Source organism: Physella acuta, unplaced genomic scaffold, assembly GCF_028476545.2.
Source record: "Physella acuta isolate Inbredline_101_S28 unplaced genomic scaffold, ASM2847654v3 ptg000360l, whole genome shotgun sequence".
Lineage (NCBI taxonomy): Eukaryota > Metazoa > Mollusca > Gastropoda > Physidae > Physella > Physella acuta.
The window spans coordinates 603,801-624,989 of NW_026731879.1; the positions used below are offsets into that span (position 1 = coordinate 603,801).

General features: G+C 41.5%; 1 protein-coding gene across 2 annotated transcripts in view; it reads left to right on the plus strand.

Moving 5' to 3' along the window:
- The window catches only part of LOC131941401 (FMRFamide receptor-like), a 99,892-nt gene that overhangs the window by 72,864 nt on the left and 5,839 nt on the right, over positions 1–21,189 (plus strand). For both annotated transcript variants that reach the window (XM_059300651.1, XM_059300652.1), the window contains exon 2: positions 18,616–18,884. In XM_059300651.1, coding sequence (XP_059156634.1) covers positions 18,709–18,884 — 176 coding nt within the window. In that variant the 5' untranslated portion in view covers positions 18,616–18,708. The remainder of the gene's footprint in view (positions 1–18,615; positions 18,885–21,189) is intronic.

Below are 21,189 nucleotides of genomic sequence, written 5' to 3' on the forward strand. Positions count from 1 at the left end.
ATTTGTCACACAGTCACATTTGTCACACTGTCACATTTGTCACACTGTCACATTTGTCACACTGTCACATTTGTCACACAGTCACACAGTCACATTTGTCACACAGTCACATTTTTCACACAGTCACATTTGTCACACAGTCACATTTGTCACACTGTCACATTTGTCACACTGTCACATTTGTCACACTGTAAAGTTTACCTGATCGTAAAATCAGTACCCGGTTGTATGAGGGAGTACATATGTTGGGACCTCTTTGGCACATATATTGGGACCTCTGAAGCACATATGTTGGGACCTCTGAAGCACATATGTTGGGACCTCTGAAGCACATATGTTGGGACCTCTGAAGCACATATGTTGGGACCTTTGTAGCACATATGTTGGGACCTTTGTAGCACATATGTTGGGACCTTTGTAGCACATATGTTGGGACCTTTGTAGCACATATGTTGGGACCTCTGTAGGACGTATGTTGGGACCTCTGTAGGACGTATGTTGGGACCTCTGTATCACATATGTTGGGACCTCTGTAGCTCATATGTTGGGACCCCTGGAATCTCACAATCTGTTCAGTCACAGCTCAGCGACCAAATCCAGCTTCATGTCTTCATAAAAAACTGTGTGTGTTGGTTGTGTGTGTTGGTTGTGTGTGTTTGGTTGTGTGTTTTGGTTGTGTGTGTTGGTTGTGTGTGTTGGTTGTGTGTGTTGGTTGTGTGTGTTGGTTGTGTGTGTTTGGTTGTGTGTATTGGTTGTGTGTTGGTTGTGTGTGTTGGTTGTGTGTTGGTTGTGTGTGTTGGTTGTGTGTGTTTGGTTGTGTGTTTTGGTTGTGTGTGTTGGTTGTGTGTGTTTGGTTGTGTGTTTTGGTTGTGTGTGTTGGTTGTGTGTGTTGGTTGTGTGTGTTGGTTGTGTGTGTTGGTTGTGTGTGTTGGTTGTGTGTTGGTTGTGTGTGTTGGTTGTGTGTGTTGGTTGTGTGTGTTGGTTATGTGTTGGTTGTGTGTGTTGGTTGTGTGTTGGTTGTGTGTGTTGGTTGTGTGTGTTGGTTGTGTGTGTTTGGTTATGTGTGTTGGTTGTGTGTGTTGGTTGTGTGTGTTGGTTGTGTGTACCGTGTACCCCCATCCAACGACATATCCCATCCAACGACAGATCCCGTAATCCTACGTTAGAGTTGTATGTATGATGTGCGAGAACTATGAAACACGTTGACATATCCACAACGTTTTAAATATGTGCCTCATTGACAAGACTTTTATCTCATTGACTAGACGAACAATTTTTTATATTATTGACAAGACGAACAAACTATCTCAGTGACAAAGATAAACAAGCCTAATTTGTTCTTGCCAATGGAGCTGACTCTAACAATGCTTCATTAAGATTTTCATTTCGATTGACTACGCTCCAACCTCCTAGAGGCTTATAATGGCGGTCGAAAATTGTCACATACACTAACCAATACATTGTGACGTGTCACACACACACAGACAGACAGACACATACTCTAAGTAATACACCCACACAACAAATCGGCTTTAATTGCTACTTGGAGTTTCAATTTAATAAGTGGCTATTGTGTAGCTGTAGATTTAGAATATTGGTGATGTTGTAGAACATTGTATTAAGTGGTTCTCTCAATATTAAACAAATGAAGCTTGGATATCCGCATAAACATGTGAAAAATTAACTAGTCCAAATCCATCAGGAAACGAAGAATGAATTTGGCACATCCAATTAAAAGAGACGAAAATTGACTTCTAGAAAACCTCTTCTATAAAATATCTCACACCACCCTATGTGGAACATTCATGAATATTTATAACAAGCTTTTATTTAACTCACTACCCCTGTCCTCCGTCTAGATCGAAACGCCCGAGTCTAAATTCGGGCGCTTCTAACTGACTAATACGGTTCACAGTTGGCAATGCAGCATGACGATAAATTTGACTTAATTTGTTGCCTAATTAACATTTTATGAATTAATTTTAATTTTGTCGAAATTAGTAGGCTGTCTCATCCAATTACTCCGCACTATTATACACGCGTCGTCACGTTCATTAGGTGCGCAATGGTTTTTAATCATGCAAATATACTGTAAATTTTAAAAATGTAAAGTACTGAAAAAAAATTCATAAAAAACGTTTTAATAACAAGCTTTTATGTAATAATGCACTAAAATGTAACAAATAATGTATACACTACTATTTAAATATATGTAAAAGAAAAGCGTGTGTCTCTTCCTAAATATTAGTAACGGTATCCAATAGATATTAAAGTGACCCACGCTTTTCTTTTTATTTATTTAAATAGTAGTGTATACATTATTTTCTACTTTTTAGTGCATTATTACATAAAAGCTTGTTATTAACTGAATAGAATCTCGTAGAAAAAAGAATTGCGCACCAAGTGAACGCCAAACAATCTGTGTATAATAGTGCGTAATATTATTAGTAAGTTTAGGTAAATAAATGAATTAAAAAAACATGTCTATATCCCAAGCTGCCATCCCCCGTAGTGTTATATAAGAATATTCGAGAAAGTTTAGGGAAGATCACTCCCGGGTTATTTAAATTGTCCTACTGCTGTAAACAAGTTAGAGTTATAGAACTGCTTGTCTAGATCCAATGGATGACACAATATTATTTTTAAAAAGCTTTTGTTTTTTTTTAAATTCACCCTTCATTTACATTGTACGAAACAAATAAAAATCGCTAGGAAAATTATTTTACTGTTGATAAGAGACAATTAATTATGGGGCCCCCAAAATTAAGGGTCTCTTGTTCAACTCCATAATCCGCAACTGTCAATGAGCTATGGCATTACAACAAAATGTTCTATACTCTTGAGCTAAACCTTGCCATATCCATTGTCCTAACTGCCGTCTAGTTTCGGTTTTCATTCATTCGGCAAATAAAGCAATTATTCTAACCAACCTTTCACTTCAAATAACAAATATTCAAAGCAGGTCACCTCCTGCATTTCAAAAACGTTTGGATTAAAGCGCCATTTGTGAGCCATCCGACGGATCATTCATACAATCACATGTTAGAGTCAAACATTTTTTTCTAGCCTGTTTTGTTAGGATTCAGTGTTTTATTTCCTGAAACTAGTTAATCAACCGAATTGTATACCAAAAATAAAATGAAAAACATTTGAGGGAGCATCGCTTTATGTAAACAGCTTGCGAGCAGAAAGCGACGACAGCTGATGAAGGGCGGGGCGTTTGGAAGTTATTTCATGGGGAACAACTCATATGTTTGTGGTCTTGGTTTGGTAAATAAAATGGTTTGTCATTTTAACACAATTTAAAGATGGTCAGGAATTATTCCATTGATTGCTAGGGTTAGCCTATAATGCTGGTTTCTGAATGCTTGCGAGTGAGAATGAATACAGAGTGTAGATCCTGTTCTATAAATATGTGTTACTACTGCGAAACGTGATCTGATGCAATCTGACGAAATAACTTTTCATCGCTGGCTTTTTTTTTACTTCCTCGTTACACCTCCCTGAGTCGGAAAAACATAGTTTTACAATTTCGTCCGTATGTCTGTGTGTGTGTGTGTATGCATGTGTGTGTGTGGTGTGAACGTGATAACTTGAGTACCGTTACAGCTATGTTGATGAAATTTCATAAATAAGTATTATATTAAACGTGTAGTTATAAATAAACTTTTCAGCTATTTCCGATAAACGGAAGTGGAACTTATTCTACTTTTAGTTTTTCAAAAGCCTATAATTTGAGTACTTTTTAGATACACATGAAATTTCACATGTAAGTAAAAGATCTAATTCTCCGCCTTCGTTCAAATTTTGAGTAATTTCCGTTGATCAGAAATAGTAATTTACGCTATTTCCGATTTCTCAAAATAACGCATATTAATTTATTAAGAACTAACATTATTCCGCACTACTATTGTTTGTCGTTCACTTTGTTCGCAATTCTTTTTTCTACGAGATTCTATTCTATTTTTAAAAAGTTTAAGTAATTAAAAATGGATTAAACACTGACTTGCCATCTACCGTAGTGTTATATAAGAATACTAGCCATCGGTACCCGTTTCACGTGAATTATAGGCCTATATATTTTAAAATGTTGTACTTGTTTGAGAAAAATAATTTATAAAATAGTTATTGGTCAAACCGCAATGTGTTTTACTACACGCTGAACAATATTAGTGACAAAGCAAAGAAATAACTAATTAGCTAAAAATAATTCGATACATTCAACATAACACAGGCACATACTGATTAAGTGACTTAAATGATTCAGTTAAAAACTCGGCTATTCAGTGGTATTCTTCTTGTTTTTAAAGTGATTTCTTTTTATTAGGTTTTTATGTATAAGAGACTTAAAATCAAGGGACTTAAAAGATTTCTTTTAAAGCCCGGCTGTTCAATGGTAGTTATGTTGTTTTGTCTTTTTAAAAAACCTATTTCGGCTGAGCATGGGTCTGACTACACTATCCCTTCAGAAACAGGTGAACTCTACTTCACCTGCCCTGTGTCTCACCAAGTCCGGATAGCCAACTTTATCATTGACAATTTATAAAAAGCAATTTGAAAAATAAATAATGAAAATTGACATTGTGTGTTTCGAACCCGAAAAAACCGCATGGTATCTATTACACTATCATCTCAGCTATTTAGCCACTATCGTTATTAAGGAGAATAAAAGAGGTACTGATGAAACTTAACTTACGCGAATAAGCCCTATTGTTCTAATTAACTTTTATCACAAATTAGCCAATTGCATGGCTAAACAAACAAATATTTTAATAAAATAATTAAGGCCTGAAATAGTTTAGTATAGAAATGTATTATTGGAATAGATTATAGATCTAGGTAGGGTCTAGATCTGTCTAAGTCTAGTTTTTTTTTCGTATATCTAGATCTAGATAATCAAGATAATCTAGATCTAGATCTAGAATCTCTAGATCTAGAATATCTAGATCTAGATCTATATCTAGACTCTATATCTAGAATCCTAATATATAAAGTAAGGCCTGAAATAGTTTAATATCTAGACAGTTATTATTGGAATAGATTCTAGAGTAGAATCTATTATCTAGATCTAGATCTAGATAGTCTAAATCTAAATCTTAGCGTCTACGTCTAGTTTTTGCGTAGATCTAGCGAATCTAGTCTAGATCTAGAATATCTAGATCTAGAATCCAAATAGTCTAGATAAAGTAAATTTTATAAGTTTAGGCCGGGAAAATTTTATTGTATACATTTCATACAGTGTTTCTTCCAGTCTTTTTTCTCCGGGGGGGCACTTGAAATTTTCGGGGGGGGGGGGGGGGTAGACAGTTTTCGGGGGCGGGGGGCGGACACTGTTAAAAGTTTATATTTTCTATATAAATTATATAAATTTCATATCGTTCGGGGGGGGGGGGGGGCGGTAGACTTTTTTCAAGGGGGCTCTCCCCCCCCCCCCCCGAAGAGATGCCTGGAAGAAACTCTTATTTCATAGCGTACGTAGATCTAAATCTAATTTGAATGAAATAGTTCATTTCTTTATATTCTAAAATCGGATGATGACGCCATGAGTTTTGTGTAAAAATTTGGGATGTGACGTCATTGTTTTATGCGTTCTTTTTCCCAACTATAAACACTTTTCCTGTTGCATAATTAAAACTGTTTTTTCTACATTCGAATAAGCCTTTATTTATTTTTTTAGCGCAATTTCCATTCTGGAGAATTGCGTTTATTAACTCGTCATTTTTGGGAATGTATGGATGGATGAATGTATGGATGTATGAATGTGTGTCCGGGCTTTAAGTCGTATCTCCTCCTCAACGAAGCAATATCGATGACTAGTTACAAAAGCAATTATGTTCAGCAAGTTACGAGGATGAACATAGGCCATAAAAATTCCGGGTTTCTTTCATGGATTTCCCGAAAAAGCCAAAAAACCTCGAAAAAAATGCAGTTTTTGGCCCATATCTCGGCAACCAGACCACTTAGCGACTTGAAACATGTACCAATCGATTCCTGCCATAATTTAGAACAATATTGCCGAAGAAAGTTTTCAAAAATATCCTTTCGTTCGGTCACAAATTTTTTTTTTGAATTAATTAAAATTTGGGCCGAATTAGTAGGCATGTTTTTCCAACCACACCACACGCGTCATCACGTTCAATAGCTGCGCCATCACGTTCAATGGCTGCGACATCACGTTCGGTAGCTAGGCGCGCAATGGTTTTTAGTCATGTTACTCTATTGTAAATAAAACATGTAAAATACTGAAAAAAAAATTAATAAAAAACGTTTTAATAACTAACCAATGGTTTTACTAACCCTGCTCTTGATTTACGCTACGACAGAGCTATTTTTAGATAACATAAGGAAATTGCGCTAAAATTGTCACTAGACTTTTTTTAATTACTTGTTTTCTTCTTTAAATAAAATTGTGGTTATACTTTTAAAACATCTACCATATTATTTTCAACAAAAGTCCGTATCAAGTTCTCCATATATCGCTGAAGATACTGATATCATAGCCTGTGAAAATATTTTGCGGACGGAGAGAGAGAGAGAGAGAGAGAGAGAGAGAGAGAGAAGTGCGCAAATGGTCTTTTATATATTAGGATGGGTCGATCCTTTGTCACAATTCGGTTGCTGTTAGTGTTTTTAAGGCTAAATCAACTCTATTGTCATAAGCGATCGCCGGTCCGCACTGTTATTTTAGGGAGCGTCGGCTTTATACAAACAACGTCTTGGTAGGAGGTGATAACAGCTGGTATTTTTACTTAATGTGTGTACGTGTTAGATATTTTGAAAAAAAAAAATATTTGTGATTCAAACATTAAAACTTTAGTTTTTATACTGAACACCAACAATAAGGGCCCCTAAAAACCGGGGGGCTCTTGACTGCAGCTCTCTCACCCCCCCCCCCCCCCCCCATAATCCACTACTGGCTGTTGGCAGATACTGATGTAAAAAAAAAACAAGACGAAAAAAACGGAAACCACGTGATGTAACAAAATCTAGGGGAAAATTTGAATCAATGTGTAACACCCCCATAAAACACCCAGCTCCCAACCCACACAAACACTCAACTACCCCCCCCCTCCCTGACATTCTCAGCTCACCCACAGACAAACACATCCCCCACCCCCACCAGCCCACCCCACCAGCCCACCCCACCAGCCCACTCTAGTTCTAGTTAATGATCTGTTCCAAGCCTTGATTACGGACTTACAATCCATATTTGTATTGATCGGCCATTGTTTCTATCGGCACCTGCTCGCCGTGTCACGTGACCTAGCATTCAATCACATGGACAGATTTAATTAGCTGGCCACATCGCCACCAACTGGTGCAGATCAAAAACAGCTACATCCACCCGTTGGTTGAGCGACTAGGACCAGCTAGACGAGTGAGTGGAGATTTTTTCGCGATGACGCATTCAATTCTCTTTATACCGCCTTGTTATTATTTATTCCTTTCTGCTAGAGATTTAATTAACTGCTGTTCAATAGTTATCTTATTACATTCCTTACAAGTGCTCAATTGTTATCTTATGGCATTTCTTATTAGTGTTCAATTGTTATCTTATTACTTTCCTTGCCTGTGTTCAACTTCTATTGTATTCCCGACATTCCTTGCCAGTTAAGCTGTTATTTTAATCGCTGAGAAAGTGAAATCGTTCCTTTCGATGCAGTTGTCACCACCTTGACCATGTTTTGTTTTGTTGCTGTTGTTTTTGCTACTTTTCTTGCTGTTGTTGTTGCTATTGTTGTTGTTTGTCCATGGTTTAATAACCGTCTTTATGCGATGTTTTTATCCCCAATATCAATCAAAGGCATTCCGATCCTAAAGCCTACCCACTTCAGGAACAGCAACTCTCCAACTAACCATTCCACCAGACAACAAGAACAGCAACTCTCAAATTAACCATTCCACCAGACAACAAGAACAGCAACTCTCAAATTAACCATTCCACCAGACAACAAGAACAGCAACTCTCAAATTAACCATTCCACCAGACAACAAGAACAGCAACTCCCAAACTAACCACCAGACAACAAGAACAATAACTCTCAAATTAACCATTCCACCAGACAACAAGAACAGCAACTCTCAAATTAACCATTCCACCAGACAACAAGAACAGCAACTCTCAAACTAACCATTCCACCAGACAACAAGAACAGCAACTCTCAAATTAACCATTCCACCAGACAACAAGAACAGCAACTCTCAAATTAACCATTCCACCAGACAACAAGAACAGCAACTCTCAAATTAACCATTCCACCAGACAACAAGAACAGCAACTCTCAAATTAACCATTCCACCAGACAACAAGAACAGCAACTCCCAAACTAACCACCAGACAACAAGAACAATAACTCTCAAATTAACCATTCCACCAGACAACAAGAACAGCAACTCTCAAATTAACCATTCCACCAGACAACAAGAACAGCAACTCTCAAATTAACCATTCCACCAGACAACAAGAACAGCAACTCTCAAATAAACCATTCCACCAGACAACAAGAACAATAACTCTCAAATTAACCATTCCACCAGACAACAAGAACAATAACTCTCCACGTCCAAGACAAAAACTCCCAAAAAATTGCCTCAAGACGTGGGGAGATAAACGCGAATAAAATCATGGCTCGTATCAATAACTAGAGATCGATCGACTGGAGATTATATTGACACGAACTGGCAAGGATTGTCTGAGAATTACTTCCCTTGTCGATATCGTTTGTCAGGCTTACAGCCCTTGTTTCACACCTTATTCAGTGTCCCGAGTCTAGAATAAAGTGCTTGTCATTTCTTAGATGGAACAAATCTTGACAATGATAACCCTCCATATCCCCACCCCTCCCTCTCACCCACCCACCCACACTTTGTACAGGTCACCGACGTGAGTCACCCCTTAAGGTCACAGGTCACCGTTGTGAGTCACCCCTTAGGGTCACAGGTCACAGCTTTTCTTTTCAAGACAAAACATAATAGTGACTAAAATATCTCAGTGACTAAATTATCTCAGTGACTAAAATTATCTCACTGTTTAAATTATCTCAGTGACTAAATTATCTCAGTGACTAAATTATCTCAGTGACTAAATTATCTCAGTGACTAAATTATCTCAGTGACTAAAATTATCTCACTGACTAAATTATCTCAGTGACTAAATTATCTCAGTGACTAAATTATCTCAGCGACTAAATTATCTCAGTGACTAAATTATCTCAGTGACTAAATTATCTCAGCGACTAAATTATCTCAGTGACTAAAATTATCTCACTGTTTAAATTATCTCAGTAACTAAATTATCTGAGTGACTAAAATTATCTCACTGTTTAAATTATCTCAGTAACTAAATTATCTCAGTGACTAAATTATCTCAGTGACTAAAATTATCTCAGTGACTAAATTATCTCACTGTTTAAATTATCTCACTGTTTAAATTATCTCAGTAACTAAATTATCTCAGTGACTAAATTATCTCACTGTTTAAATTATCTCACTGTTTAAATTATCTCACTGTTTAAATTATCTCACTGTTTAAATTATCTCAGTAACTAAATTATATCAGCGACTAAATTATCTCAGCGACTAAATTATCTCAGTGACTAAAATTATCTCAGTGACTAAATTATCTCAGTAACTAAATTATCTCAGCGACTAAATTATCTCAGCGACTAAATTATCTCAGTGACTAAATTATCTCAGTGACTAAATTATCTCAGTGACTAAAATTATCTCAGTGACTAAAATTATCTCAGTGACTAAATTATCTCAGTAACTAAATTATCTCAGTGACTAAAATTATCTCAGTGACTAAAATTATCTCAGTGACTAAATTATCTCAGTGACTAAATTATCTCAGCGACTAAATTATCTCAGTGACTAAATTATCTCAGCGACTAAATTATCTCAGTGACTAAATTATCTCAGTGACTAAATTATCTCAGTGACTAAAATTATCTCACTGTTTAAATTATCTCAGTAACTAAATTATCTTAGTGACTAAATTATCTCAGTAACTAAATTATCTTAGTGACTAAATTATCTCAGTAACTAAATTATCTCAGTGACTAAAATTATCTCAGTGACTAAAATTATCTCACTGTTTAAATTATCTCAGTGACTAAATTATCTCCAAGAAAATAATTCACATACATTTGAATGATCGCCACGTAGATTTAATGTGAAAAAAGGACGGGGGGGGGGGGGTCTTTGACATTGGCGGTAAACTTTGACCTTTGTATCTATGATCTTCAGAGTTCCTTCCAGGCATCTCTTCGGGTGAGCCCCCCCCCCCCCCCCCCAAGGGATCAACCGCCCTCCCTAACGAAATGAAATTTATATAGGAAATATATACTTTTGACAGTGTCCGCACCCCCGGAGAAAAAAGTCTGGAAGAAACACTGTTGATCTTGTCGTGGGGAAAACAGAGGGATGGGGGTGATAGAGAGAGGTTTGGGGCGAGAGAGAGAGGGATGGGGGCGAGAGAGGGGTGGGAGCGAGAGATGGGTGGGAGCGAGAGAGGGGTGGGAGCGAGAGAGGGGTGGGAGCGAGAGAGGTTTGGGGCGAGAGAGAGAGGGATGGGGGCGAGAGAGAGAGGGGTGGAAGCGAGAGAGGTTTGGGGCGAGAGAGAGGGGTGGGAGCGAGAGAGGTTTGGGGCGAGAGAGAGGGGTGGGAGCGAGAGAGGTTTGGGGCGAGAGAGAGGGGTGGGAGCGAGAGAGGGGTGGGAGCGAGAGAGGGGTGGGAGCGAGAGAGGTTTGGGGCGAGAGAGAGGGGTGGGAGCGAGAGAGGGGTGGGAGCGAGAGAGGTTTGGGGCGAGAGAGAGGGGTGGGGGCGAGAGAGGGGTGGGAGCGAGAGAGGTTTGGGGCGAGAGAGAGGGGTGGGGGCGAGAGAGGGGTGGGAGCGAGAGAGGTTTGGGGCGAGAGAGAGAGGGGTGGGGGCGAGAGAGGGGTGGGAGCGAGAGATGGGTGGGAGCGAGAGAGGGGTGGGAGCGAGAGAGGGGTGGGAGCGAGAGAGGTTTGGGGCGAGAGAGAGAGGGATGGGGGCGAGAGAGAGAGGGGTGGAAGCGAGAGAGGTTTGGGGCGAGAGAGAGGGGTGGGAGCGAGAGAGGTTTGGGGCGAGAGAGAGGGGTGGGAGCGAGAGAGGTTTGGGGCGAGAGAGAGGGGTGGGAGCGAGAGAGGGGTGGGAGCGAGAGAGGTTTGGGGCGAGAGAGAGAGGGATGGGGGCGAGAGAGAGAGGGGTGGAAGCGAGAGAGGTTTGGGGCGAGAGAGAGGGGTGGGAGCGAGAGAGGTTTGGGGCGAGAGAGAGGGGTGGGAGCGAGAGAGGGGTGGGAGCGAGAGAGGTTTGGGGCGAGAGAGAGGGGTGGGAGCGAGAGAGGGGTGGGAGCGAGAGAGGTTTGGGGCGAGAGAGAGGGGTGGGGGCGAGAGAGGGGTGGGAGCGAGAGAGGTTTGGGGCGAGAGAGAGGGGTGGGGGCGAGAGAGGGGTGGGAGCGAGAGAGGTTTGGGGCGAGAGAGGGGTGGGGGCGAGAGAGGGGTGGGAGCGAGAGAGGTTTGGGGCGAGAGAGAGGGGTGTGGGCGAGAGAGGGGTGGGAGCGAGAGAGGTTTGGGGCGAGAGAGAGGGGTGTGGGCGAGAGAGGTTTGGGGCGAGAGAGAGAGGGGTGGGGGCGAGAGAGGGGTGGGAGCGAGAGATGGGTGGGAGCGAGAGAGGGGTGGGAGCGAGAGAGGGGTGGGAGCGAGAGAGGTTTGGGGCGAGAGAGAGAGGGATGGGGGCGAGAGAGAGAGGGGTGGAAGCGAGAGAGGTTTGGGGCGAGAGAGAGGGGTGGGAGCGAGAGAGGTTTGGGGCGAGAGAGAGGGGTGGGAGCGAGAGAGGTTTGGGGCGAGAGAGAGGGGTGGGAGCGAGAGAGGGGTGGGAGCGAGAGAGGTTTGGGGCGAGAGAGAGGGGTGGGAGCGAGAGAGGGGTGGGAGCGAGAGAGGTTTGGGGCGAGAGAGAGGGGTGGGGGCGAGAGAGGGGTGGGAGCGAGAGAGGTTTGGGGCGAGAGAGAGGGGTGGGGGCGAGAGAGGGGTGGGAGCGAGAGAGGTTTGGGGCGAGAGAGGGGTGGGGGCGAGAGAGGGGTGGGAGCGAGAGAGGTTTGGGGCGAGAGAGAGGGGTGTGGGCGAGAGAGGGGTGGGAGCGAGAGAGGTTTGGGGCGAGAGAGAGGGGTGTGGGCGAGAGAGAGAGAGTGGTGTCAAAATACAAACTCAACAAAGATTGAATCGAGTCAGCAGCAGGACACAATGCTTACAGACGCCGACGATAGACAGACAGACAGACATCGACGACAGACAAACCTATCAATCGTCCGCGACAGTCGGGCCCAGGGGCGGAACTACAGTGCCGCCAGACCCCGCAATGGGGGGGGGGGCACGATCTTTTGGGGGCCCATAGCCGACCATAATCAATTTTTTATAGTTAAAAAATAAATGTTTTGTATTTTTGACTTGACGGTAAAAGCTTTTGTAAATAACAAACAGATCTACTACAGTTGTGATGTTATACAGTAGCTAACACACGCTGTTGCTTAAAAAATATATAGATGCCTGAGCTGTAGTGTGAAAGATAGGCAAACGTTCAAAAAACTTCCATGACTTATTTCCCTTTTTTAAATAATTAAATAAGGGTGCTCATAAGCTCCTTTTAAAACATTTGTACTAAAATTAAAATGCAATTACTTCTCTCATTTTTTTTAAAATGCAAACTAAAGACTGTCATAGCATAAAAAGGAAATATATTGAAAACAAATAATATAAATACAAAAAAAAAACATAAAAATAAACATAACACGAGAAACCATTACACATACAAAGCTTTCACGCTTTATATATATTTTTTTTTTTTTATTTTTTTTTTTGACAGTCTAAAAAGTAGAGGGTCGGCTGCATTACAGCAAACAGATTCAATAAACTTGTTCTAAATCTAAATAACAAGCTTTTACGTAATAATGCACTAAAAAGTAGAAAATAAATTATGCACTACTATTTAAATTACTATAAACAAAAGCGTGGGTAGCATAAACATGTCAAGTTGTATTAGTGCTGGTTTGAATGTAGAATGATGGTAGCATAAACATGTCGAGTTGTATTAGTGCTGGTTTGAATGTAGAATGATGGTAGCATAAACATGTCGAGTTGTATTAGTGCTGGTTTGAGTGTAGAATGATGGTAGCATAAACATGTCGAGTTGTATTAGTGCTGGTTTGAGTGTAGAATGATGGTAGCATAAACATGTCGAGTTGTATTAGTGCTGGTTTGAGTGTAGAATGATGGTAGCATAAACATGTCGAGTTGTATTAGTGCTGGTTTGAATGTAGAATGATGGTAGCATAAACATGTCGAGTTGTATTAGTGCTGGTTTGAGTGTAGAATGATGGTAGCATAAACATGTCGAGTTGTATTAGTGCTGGTTTGAATGTAGAATGATGGTAGCATAAACATGTCGAGTTGTATTAGTGCTGGTTTGAATGTAGAATGATGGTAGCATGAACATGTCGAGTTGTATTAGTGCTGGTTTGAGTGTAGAATGATGGTAGCATGAACATGTCGAGTTGTATTAGTGCTGGTTTGAGTGTAGAATGATGGTAGCATGAACATGTCGAGTTGTATTAGTGCTGGTTTGAGTGTAGAATGATGGTAGCATGAACATGTCGAGTTTTATCTGTGGATGATCTGAACATGAAGGCTCAGATACTAAATCTGTCCACAGATAAATTCATCAGCATGTACCGGCAGGCGGGAGAGGATTTATGGGATTGTGTCGGGTCATACGTGCGGTGTTTATGGACGGCCAACGTGTCGGGTCATACGTGCGGTGTTTATGGACGGCCAACGTGTCGGGTGATACGTGCGGTGTTTATGGACGGCCAACGTGTGCGGGTCATACGTGCGGTGTTTATGGACGGCCAACGTGTGCGGGTCATACGTGCGGTGTTTATGGACGGCCAACGTGTCGGGTCATACGTGCGGTGTTTATGGACGGCCAACGTGTCGGGTGATACGTGCGGTGTTTATGGACGGCCAACGTGTGCGGGTCATACGTGCGGTGTTTATGGACGGCCAACGTGTCGGGTCATACGTGCGGTGTTTATGGACGGCCAACGTGTCGGGTGATACGTGCGGTGTTTATGGACGGCCAACGTGTGCGGGTCATACGTGCGGTGTTTATGGACGGCCAACGTGTCGGGTCATACGTGCGGTGTTTATGGACGGCCAACGTGTCGGGTGATACGTGCGGTGTTTATGGACGGCCAACGTGTGCGGGTCATACGTGCGGTGTTTATGGACGGCCAACGTGTCGGGTCATACGTGCGGTGTTTATGGACGGCCAACGTGTCGGGTGATACGTGCGGTGTTTATGGACGGCCAACGTGTGCGGGTCATACGTGCGGTGTTTATGGACGGCCAACGTGTGCGGGTCATACGTGCGGTGTTTATGGACGGCCAACGTGTCGGGTCATACGTGCGGTGTTTATGGACGGCCAACGTGTCGGGTGATACGTGCGGTGTTTATGGACGGCCAACGTGTGCGGGTCATACGTGCGGTGTTTATGGACGGCCAACGTGTCGGGTCATACGTGCGGTGTTTATGGACGGCCAACGTGTCGGGTGATACGTGCGGTGTTTATGGACGGCCAACGTGTGCGGGTCATACGTGCGGTGTTTATGGACGGCCAACGTGTCGGGTCATACGTGCGGTGTTTATGGACGGCCAACGTGTCGGGTCATACGGCCGGTGTTTATGGACGGCCAACGTGTCGGGTCATACGTGCGGTGTTTATGGACGGCCAACGTGTGCGGGTCATACGTGCGGTGTTTATGGACGGCCAACGTGTCGGGTCATACGTGCGGTGTTTATAGACGGCCAATGTGTGTGGGTCATACGTGCGGTGTTTATGGACGGCCAACGTGTCGGGTCATACGTGCGGTGTTTATGGACGGCCAACGTGTCGGGTCATACGTGCGGTGTTTATGGACGGCCAACGTGTCGGGTCATACGTGCGGTGTTTATGGACGGCCAACGTGTCGGGTCATACGTGCGGTGTTTATGGACGGCCAACGTGTCGGGTCATACGTGCGGTGTTTATGGACGGCCAATGTGTGGGGGTCATACGGCCGGTGTTTATGGACGACCAATGTGTGGGGGTCATACGGGCGTTGTTAATAGAATTCCCCGCTAACTGTAAAAAAAATAAAACGTCAAAAAAAATTTGGCCAATTGAACAAGGTGTAACGTGACACCGTTGACGGGAAGTAATTAATTACATTGTGACAGGTGACCTACATTGTGACAGGTGACCTACATTGTGACAGGTAGGCCTACAGGTAGACCTACATTCTGACAGGTAGGCCTACATTGTGACAGGTAGACCTACAGGTAGACCTACATTCTGACAGGTAGACCTACAGGTAGACCTACATTGTGAAAGGTAGACCTACAGGTAGACCTACATTCTGACAGGTAGACCTACATTGTGACAGGTAGACCTACTTTATGACAGGTAGACCTACTTTATGACAGGTAGACCTACATTCTGACAGGTAGACCTACTTTATGACAGGTAGACCTACATTGTGACAGGTAGACCTACAGGTAGACCTACATTGTGACAGGTAGACCTACAGGTAGGCCTACATTGTGACAGGTAGACCTACATTGTGACAGGTAGACCTACATTGTGACAGGTAGACCTACTTTATGACAGGTAGACCTACATTGTGACAGGTAGACCTACAGGTAGACCTACATTGTGACAGGTAGACCTACATTGTGACAGGTAGACCTACTTTATGACAGGTAGACCTACATTGTGACAGGTAGACCTACAGGTAGACCTACATTGTGACAGGTAGACCTACAGGTAGGCCTACATTGTGACAGGTAGACCTACATTGTGACAGGTAGACCTACATTGTGACAGGTAGACCTACTTTATGACAGGTAGACCTACATTGTGACAGGTAGACCTACAGGTAGACCTACATTGTGACAGGTAGACCTACATTGTGACAGGTAGACCTACTTTATGACAGGTAGACCTACATTGTGACAGGTAGACCTACAGGTAGACCTACAGGTAGACCTACATTGTGAGAGGTAGACCTACATTCTGACAGGTAGACCTACATTCTGACAGGTAGACCTACATTGTAGCAGGTAGACCTATACCGAAATGGTTTACGAAGCTAGACACATGTCCTGTATGTTCAATACTAATGGCTGTACAAAGATGTTTTTTTTCATTCAACGCATACATAAAATCTTGTTTTATTTTCGAATACAGTTTTTTTATAAAGCCAGACTAGAGGACAAAAACAAAACCCAATAACACATCAAATAAACCGGGAGTGATCTCCCCTAAACTTTCTCGAATATTCTTATATAAAACAACAAGGGATGGCAAATCGGGATATAGACATGATTTTTAATTACTTTAACTTTTAAAAATCGAATAAAATCTCGTAGATTGACGTAGAAAAAAGAATTGCGCAGCAAGCGAACGCCAAACAATATGTGCATAATAGTGCGGAATATTATTCGTACTTTGTAAATTTACATGCATTGTTTGAGAAATCGGAAGTAGCGTAAATTACTACTTCTGGTCAACGGAAATTACTGAAAACTTAAAAGAAGGCAGATAATTACATCTTTTACTTACACGCGAAATTTCATTTATCTGTCTGAAATAGTACTCAAGTATTAAGCTTTTGAAAAATTGAAAGTAGAAAAAGTTCCACTTCCATTTATCGGAAATTGATCAAAAGTTGATACGGATTTACAAATTTCATACAATACTTATATATATATATATATATATATATATATATATATATATATATATATATATATATATATATATATATATATATATATATATGTAAATATGTCCGTATTTCTGTGAGTGTGTATGTGTCTGTGTGTGTCTGTGTGAGTGTGTATGTGTCTGTGTGTGTCTGTGTGAGTGTGTATGTGTCTGTGTGTGTCTGTGTCTGACAACACGATAACTTGAGTACCGCTACAGCTGTGTTGCTAAATTTCATATATAAGTATCGAATAATTTCAGCGAACGCTGGTGACCTATTTAAGTCTAATTACGCATGTTATCTCCCCTTTCTGTTACTAAACATAGCTAGCTTTTAATTAACTTTTAATGACAACAACTGCCACCAACAACTGTCACCAACAGCTGTAACAACAGCAGTAACAACAGCAGTAACAACAATACCTGTAGTAATATCTAACTAGAGACAGTGGATCCTTTTAATTTCTGCTTAAGTAATTTTAGTAACTTTTAGTAATTTTTGTTTTGTTTTGCTTAGTTTTGTTGTTTACCTATGATACACAAGTTTACCTTTCACCGTTTTACCTTTCACCTTTTTACCTTTCACCTTTTTACCTTTCATGTGTTATTTGATGTAACCTGGCTATTCGCTGACTGCTCCCTACGTGACTACGTAACCCTAAACATGGTACGTTCCATACACCTTGTAACCCCTATTCCCCTAAACATGGTACGTTCCATACACCTTGTAACCCCAATCCCCTTAAACATGGTATGTTCCATACACCTTGTAACCCCTATTCCCCTAAACATGGTACGTTCCACATATCTTGTAACCCCTATTCCCCTAAACATGGTACGTTCCATACACCTTGTAACCCCAATCCCCTTAAACATGTTATGTTCCATACACCTTGTAACCCCTATTCCCCTAAACATGGTACGTTCCACATATCTTGTAACCCCTATTCCCCTAAACATGGTACGTTCCATACACCTTGTAACCCCTATTCCCCTAAACATGGTATGTTCCATACACCTTGTAACCCCTATTCCCCTAAACATGGTATGTTCCATACACCTTGTAACCCCTATTCCCCTAAACATGGTACGTTCCACATATCTTGTAACCCCTATTCCCCTAAACATGGAATGTTCCACGTTACAACACCCACTGTTAAAGGGATTAGAAAATATTTAGTAGCTTGCCGAGTGAGTTCAGGCAAAAAAAGATTAAGGCAACAAAACACTCAAAGCTGTGCACGGGAAAAATAGCGGTAGGCTTCATAAAAATCTGCTCGGGAATTTACGCTATGCTTCACATAAGTTTACTTTGTATAAAAACAGTTTTCAGTCTGTGTGCTATCTCTCTTATATTTAGAAGTCTCTATCTCTCTTATATTTAGAAGTCTCTATCTCTCTTATAGTTAGAAGTTTGTATCTCTCTTATATTTAGAAGTCTCTATCTCTCTTATAGTTAGAAGTTTGTATCTCTCTTATATTTAGAAGTCTGTATCTCTCTTATAGTTAGAAGTTGTCTCTGTTATTGTTGGAAGTCTATTAGCTGGCTCTGTTATTGCCAAGATATTGCCAAGATATTGCCAAGATATTGCCAAGATATTGCCAAGATATTGTCAGATAAAGATAAAAGAAAAGCAGACCATCGACACGTGCTCACACATAATTGGCCGAAGAATTGTCCAAATAGACTACAGGGAAATCAAGTATTTGGCCAGCTTTCAATATTGTCCTTTACCGTTAGTCACAAACATAACCGTGACTGTAACGTTTTGTGTCACGTGTCTATTCTACAGGTCGACCTGAGACCATAAGCTCCTGCTGTGAGGATGTAAAGTCCCACAGGACCGCATGGATCCAACGGCCGCCATATTGTCCTGTGTGGTCACATGACCGGATTGGCCAGGATGTCGGCAAATGAAACGGCTGAAGAGTGCCTCGAGGACGGCGGAAGTGACGACATGAACATGGGCAGCGTGGAGGCATACATCAGCCTGTACATCCTGCCCACTGTTTGCGTCTTCGGTATCTTCGGCAACTTGCTCAACCTAACCATCCTAACCAGGTGAGTCACGTGACTGGTCAGTTTATACATCTATAGTGTACAGGTCATTTTATACATCTGTAGTGTACGGGTCAGTTTATACATCTGTAGTGTACGGGTCAGTTTATACATCTGGTAGTGTACAGGTCATGTATACGTCTGTAGTGTACGGGTCATGTATACATCTGTAGTGTACTGGTCAGTTTATACATCTGGAAGTGTACAGGTCATGTATACGTCTGTAGTGTACAGGTCAGTTTATACATCTGGTAGTGTACGGGTCAGTTTATACATCTGTAGTGTACGGGTCATGTATACGTCTGTAGTGTACAGGTCATTTTGTACATCTGTAGTGTACGGGTCAGTTTATACATCTGGTAGTGTACTGGTCAGTTTATACATCTGTAGTGTACGGGTCATGTATACGTCTGTAGTGTACAGGTCATTTTGTACATCTGTAGTGTACGGGTCATGTATACGTCTGTAGTGTACTGGTCAGTTTATACATCTGGTAGTGTACTGGTCAGTTTATACATCTGTAGTGTACTGGTCAGTTTATACATCTGTAGTGTACTGGTCAGTTTATACATCTGTAGTGTACTGGTCAGTTTATACATCTGTAGTGTACAGGTCATTTTGTACATCTGTAGTGTACGGGTCATGTATACGTCTGTAGTGTACTGGTCAGTTTATATATCTGTAGTGTACTGGTCAGTTTATATATCTGTAGTGTACTGGTCAGTTTATACATCTGTAGTGTACTGGTCAGTTTATACATCTGGTAGTGTACAGGTCATGTATACGTCTGTAGTGTACAGGTCAGTTTATACATCTGTAGTGTACGGGTCAGTTTATACATCTGGTAGTGTACGGGTCAGTTTATACGTCTGTAGTGTACTGGTCAGTTTATACGTCTGTAGTGTACGGGTCATGTATACGTCTGTAGTGTACGGGTCATGTATACATCTGTAGTGTACTGGTCAGTTTATACATCTGTAGTGTACGGGTCACGTATACATCTGTAGTGTACTGGTCAGTTTATACGTCTGTAGTGTACTGGTCAGTTTATACATCTGTAGTGTACGGGTCATGTATACATCTGTAGTGTACTGGTCAGTTTATACATCTGGTAGTGTACGGGTCATGTATACGTCTGTAGTGTACTGGTCAGTTTATACGTCTGTAGTGTACGGGTCAGTTTATACATCTGGTAGTGTACGGGTCAGTTTATACGTCTGTAGTGTACGGGTCAGTTTATACATCTGTAGTGTACGGGTCAGTTTATACATCTGGTAGTGTACGGGTCATGTATACGTCTGTAGTGTACAGGTCAGTTTATACATCTGTAGTGTACTGGTCAGTTTATACATCTGTAGTGTACGGGTCACGTATACGTCTGTAGTGTACGGGTCATGTATACGTCTGTAGTGTACGGGTCAGTTTATACATCTGTAGTGTACGGGTCATTTTGTACATCTGTAGTGTACGGGTCATGTATACGTCTGTAGTGTACAGGTCAGTTTATACATCTGTAGTGTACTGGTCAGTTTATACATCTGTAGTGTACGGGTCACGTATACGTCTGTAGTGTACGGGTCATGTATACGTCTGTAGTGTACTGGTCAGTTTATACGTCTGTAGTGTACGGGTCAGTTTATACATCTGGTAGTGTACAGGTCATGTATACGTCTGTAGTGTACTGGTCAGTTTATACATCTGGTAGTGTACGGGTCAGTTTATACATCTGTAGTGTACTGGTCAGTTTATACATCTGGTAGTGTACGGGTCAGTTTATACATCTGGTAGTGTACAGGTCATGTATACGTCTGTAGTGTACTGGTCAGTTTATACATCTGGTAGTGTACGGGTCAGTTTATACATCTGTAGTGTACGGGTCATGTATACGTCTGTAGTGTACTGGTCAGTTTATACATCTGTAGTGTACGGGTCATGTATACGTCTGTAGTGTACGAGTCAGTTTATACATCTGGTAGGGTACTGGTCAGTTTATACATCTGTAGTGTACGGGTCAGTTTATACATCTGGTAGGGTACTGGTCAGTTTATACATCTGTAGTGTACGGGTCAGTTTATACATCTGGTAGGGTACTGGTCAGTTTATACATCTGTAGTGTACGGGTCAGTTTATACATCTGTAGTGTACGGGTCAGTTTATACATCTGGTAGGGTACTGGTCAGTTTATACATCTGTAGGGTACTGGTCAGTTTATACATCTGTAGTGTACTGGTCAGTTTATACATCTGTAGTGTACGGGTCAGTTTATACATCTGTAGTGTACGGGTCATTTTGTACATCTGTAGTGTAC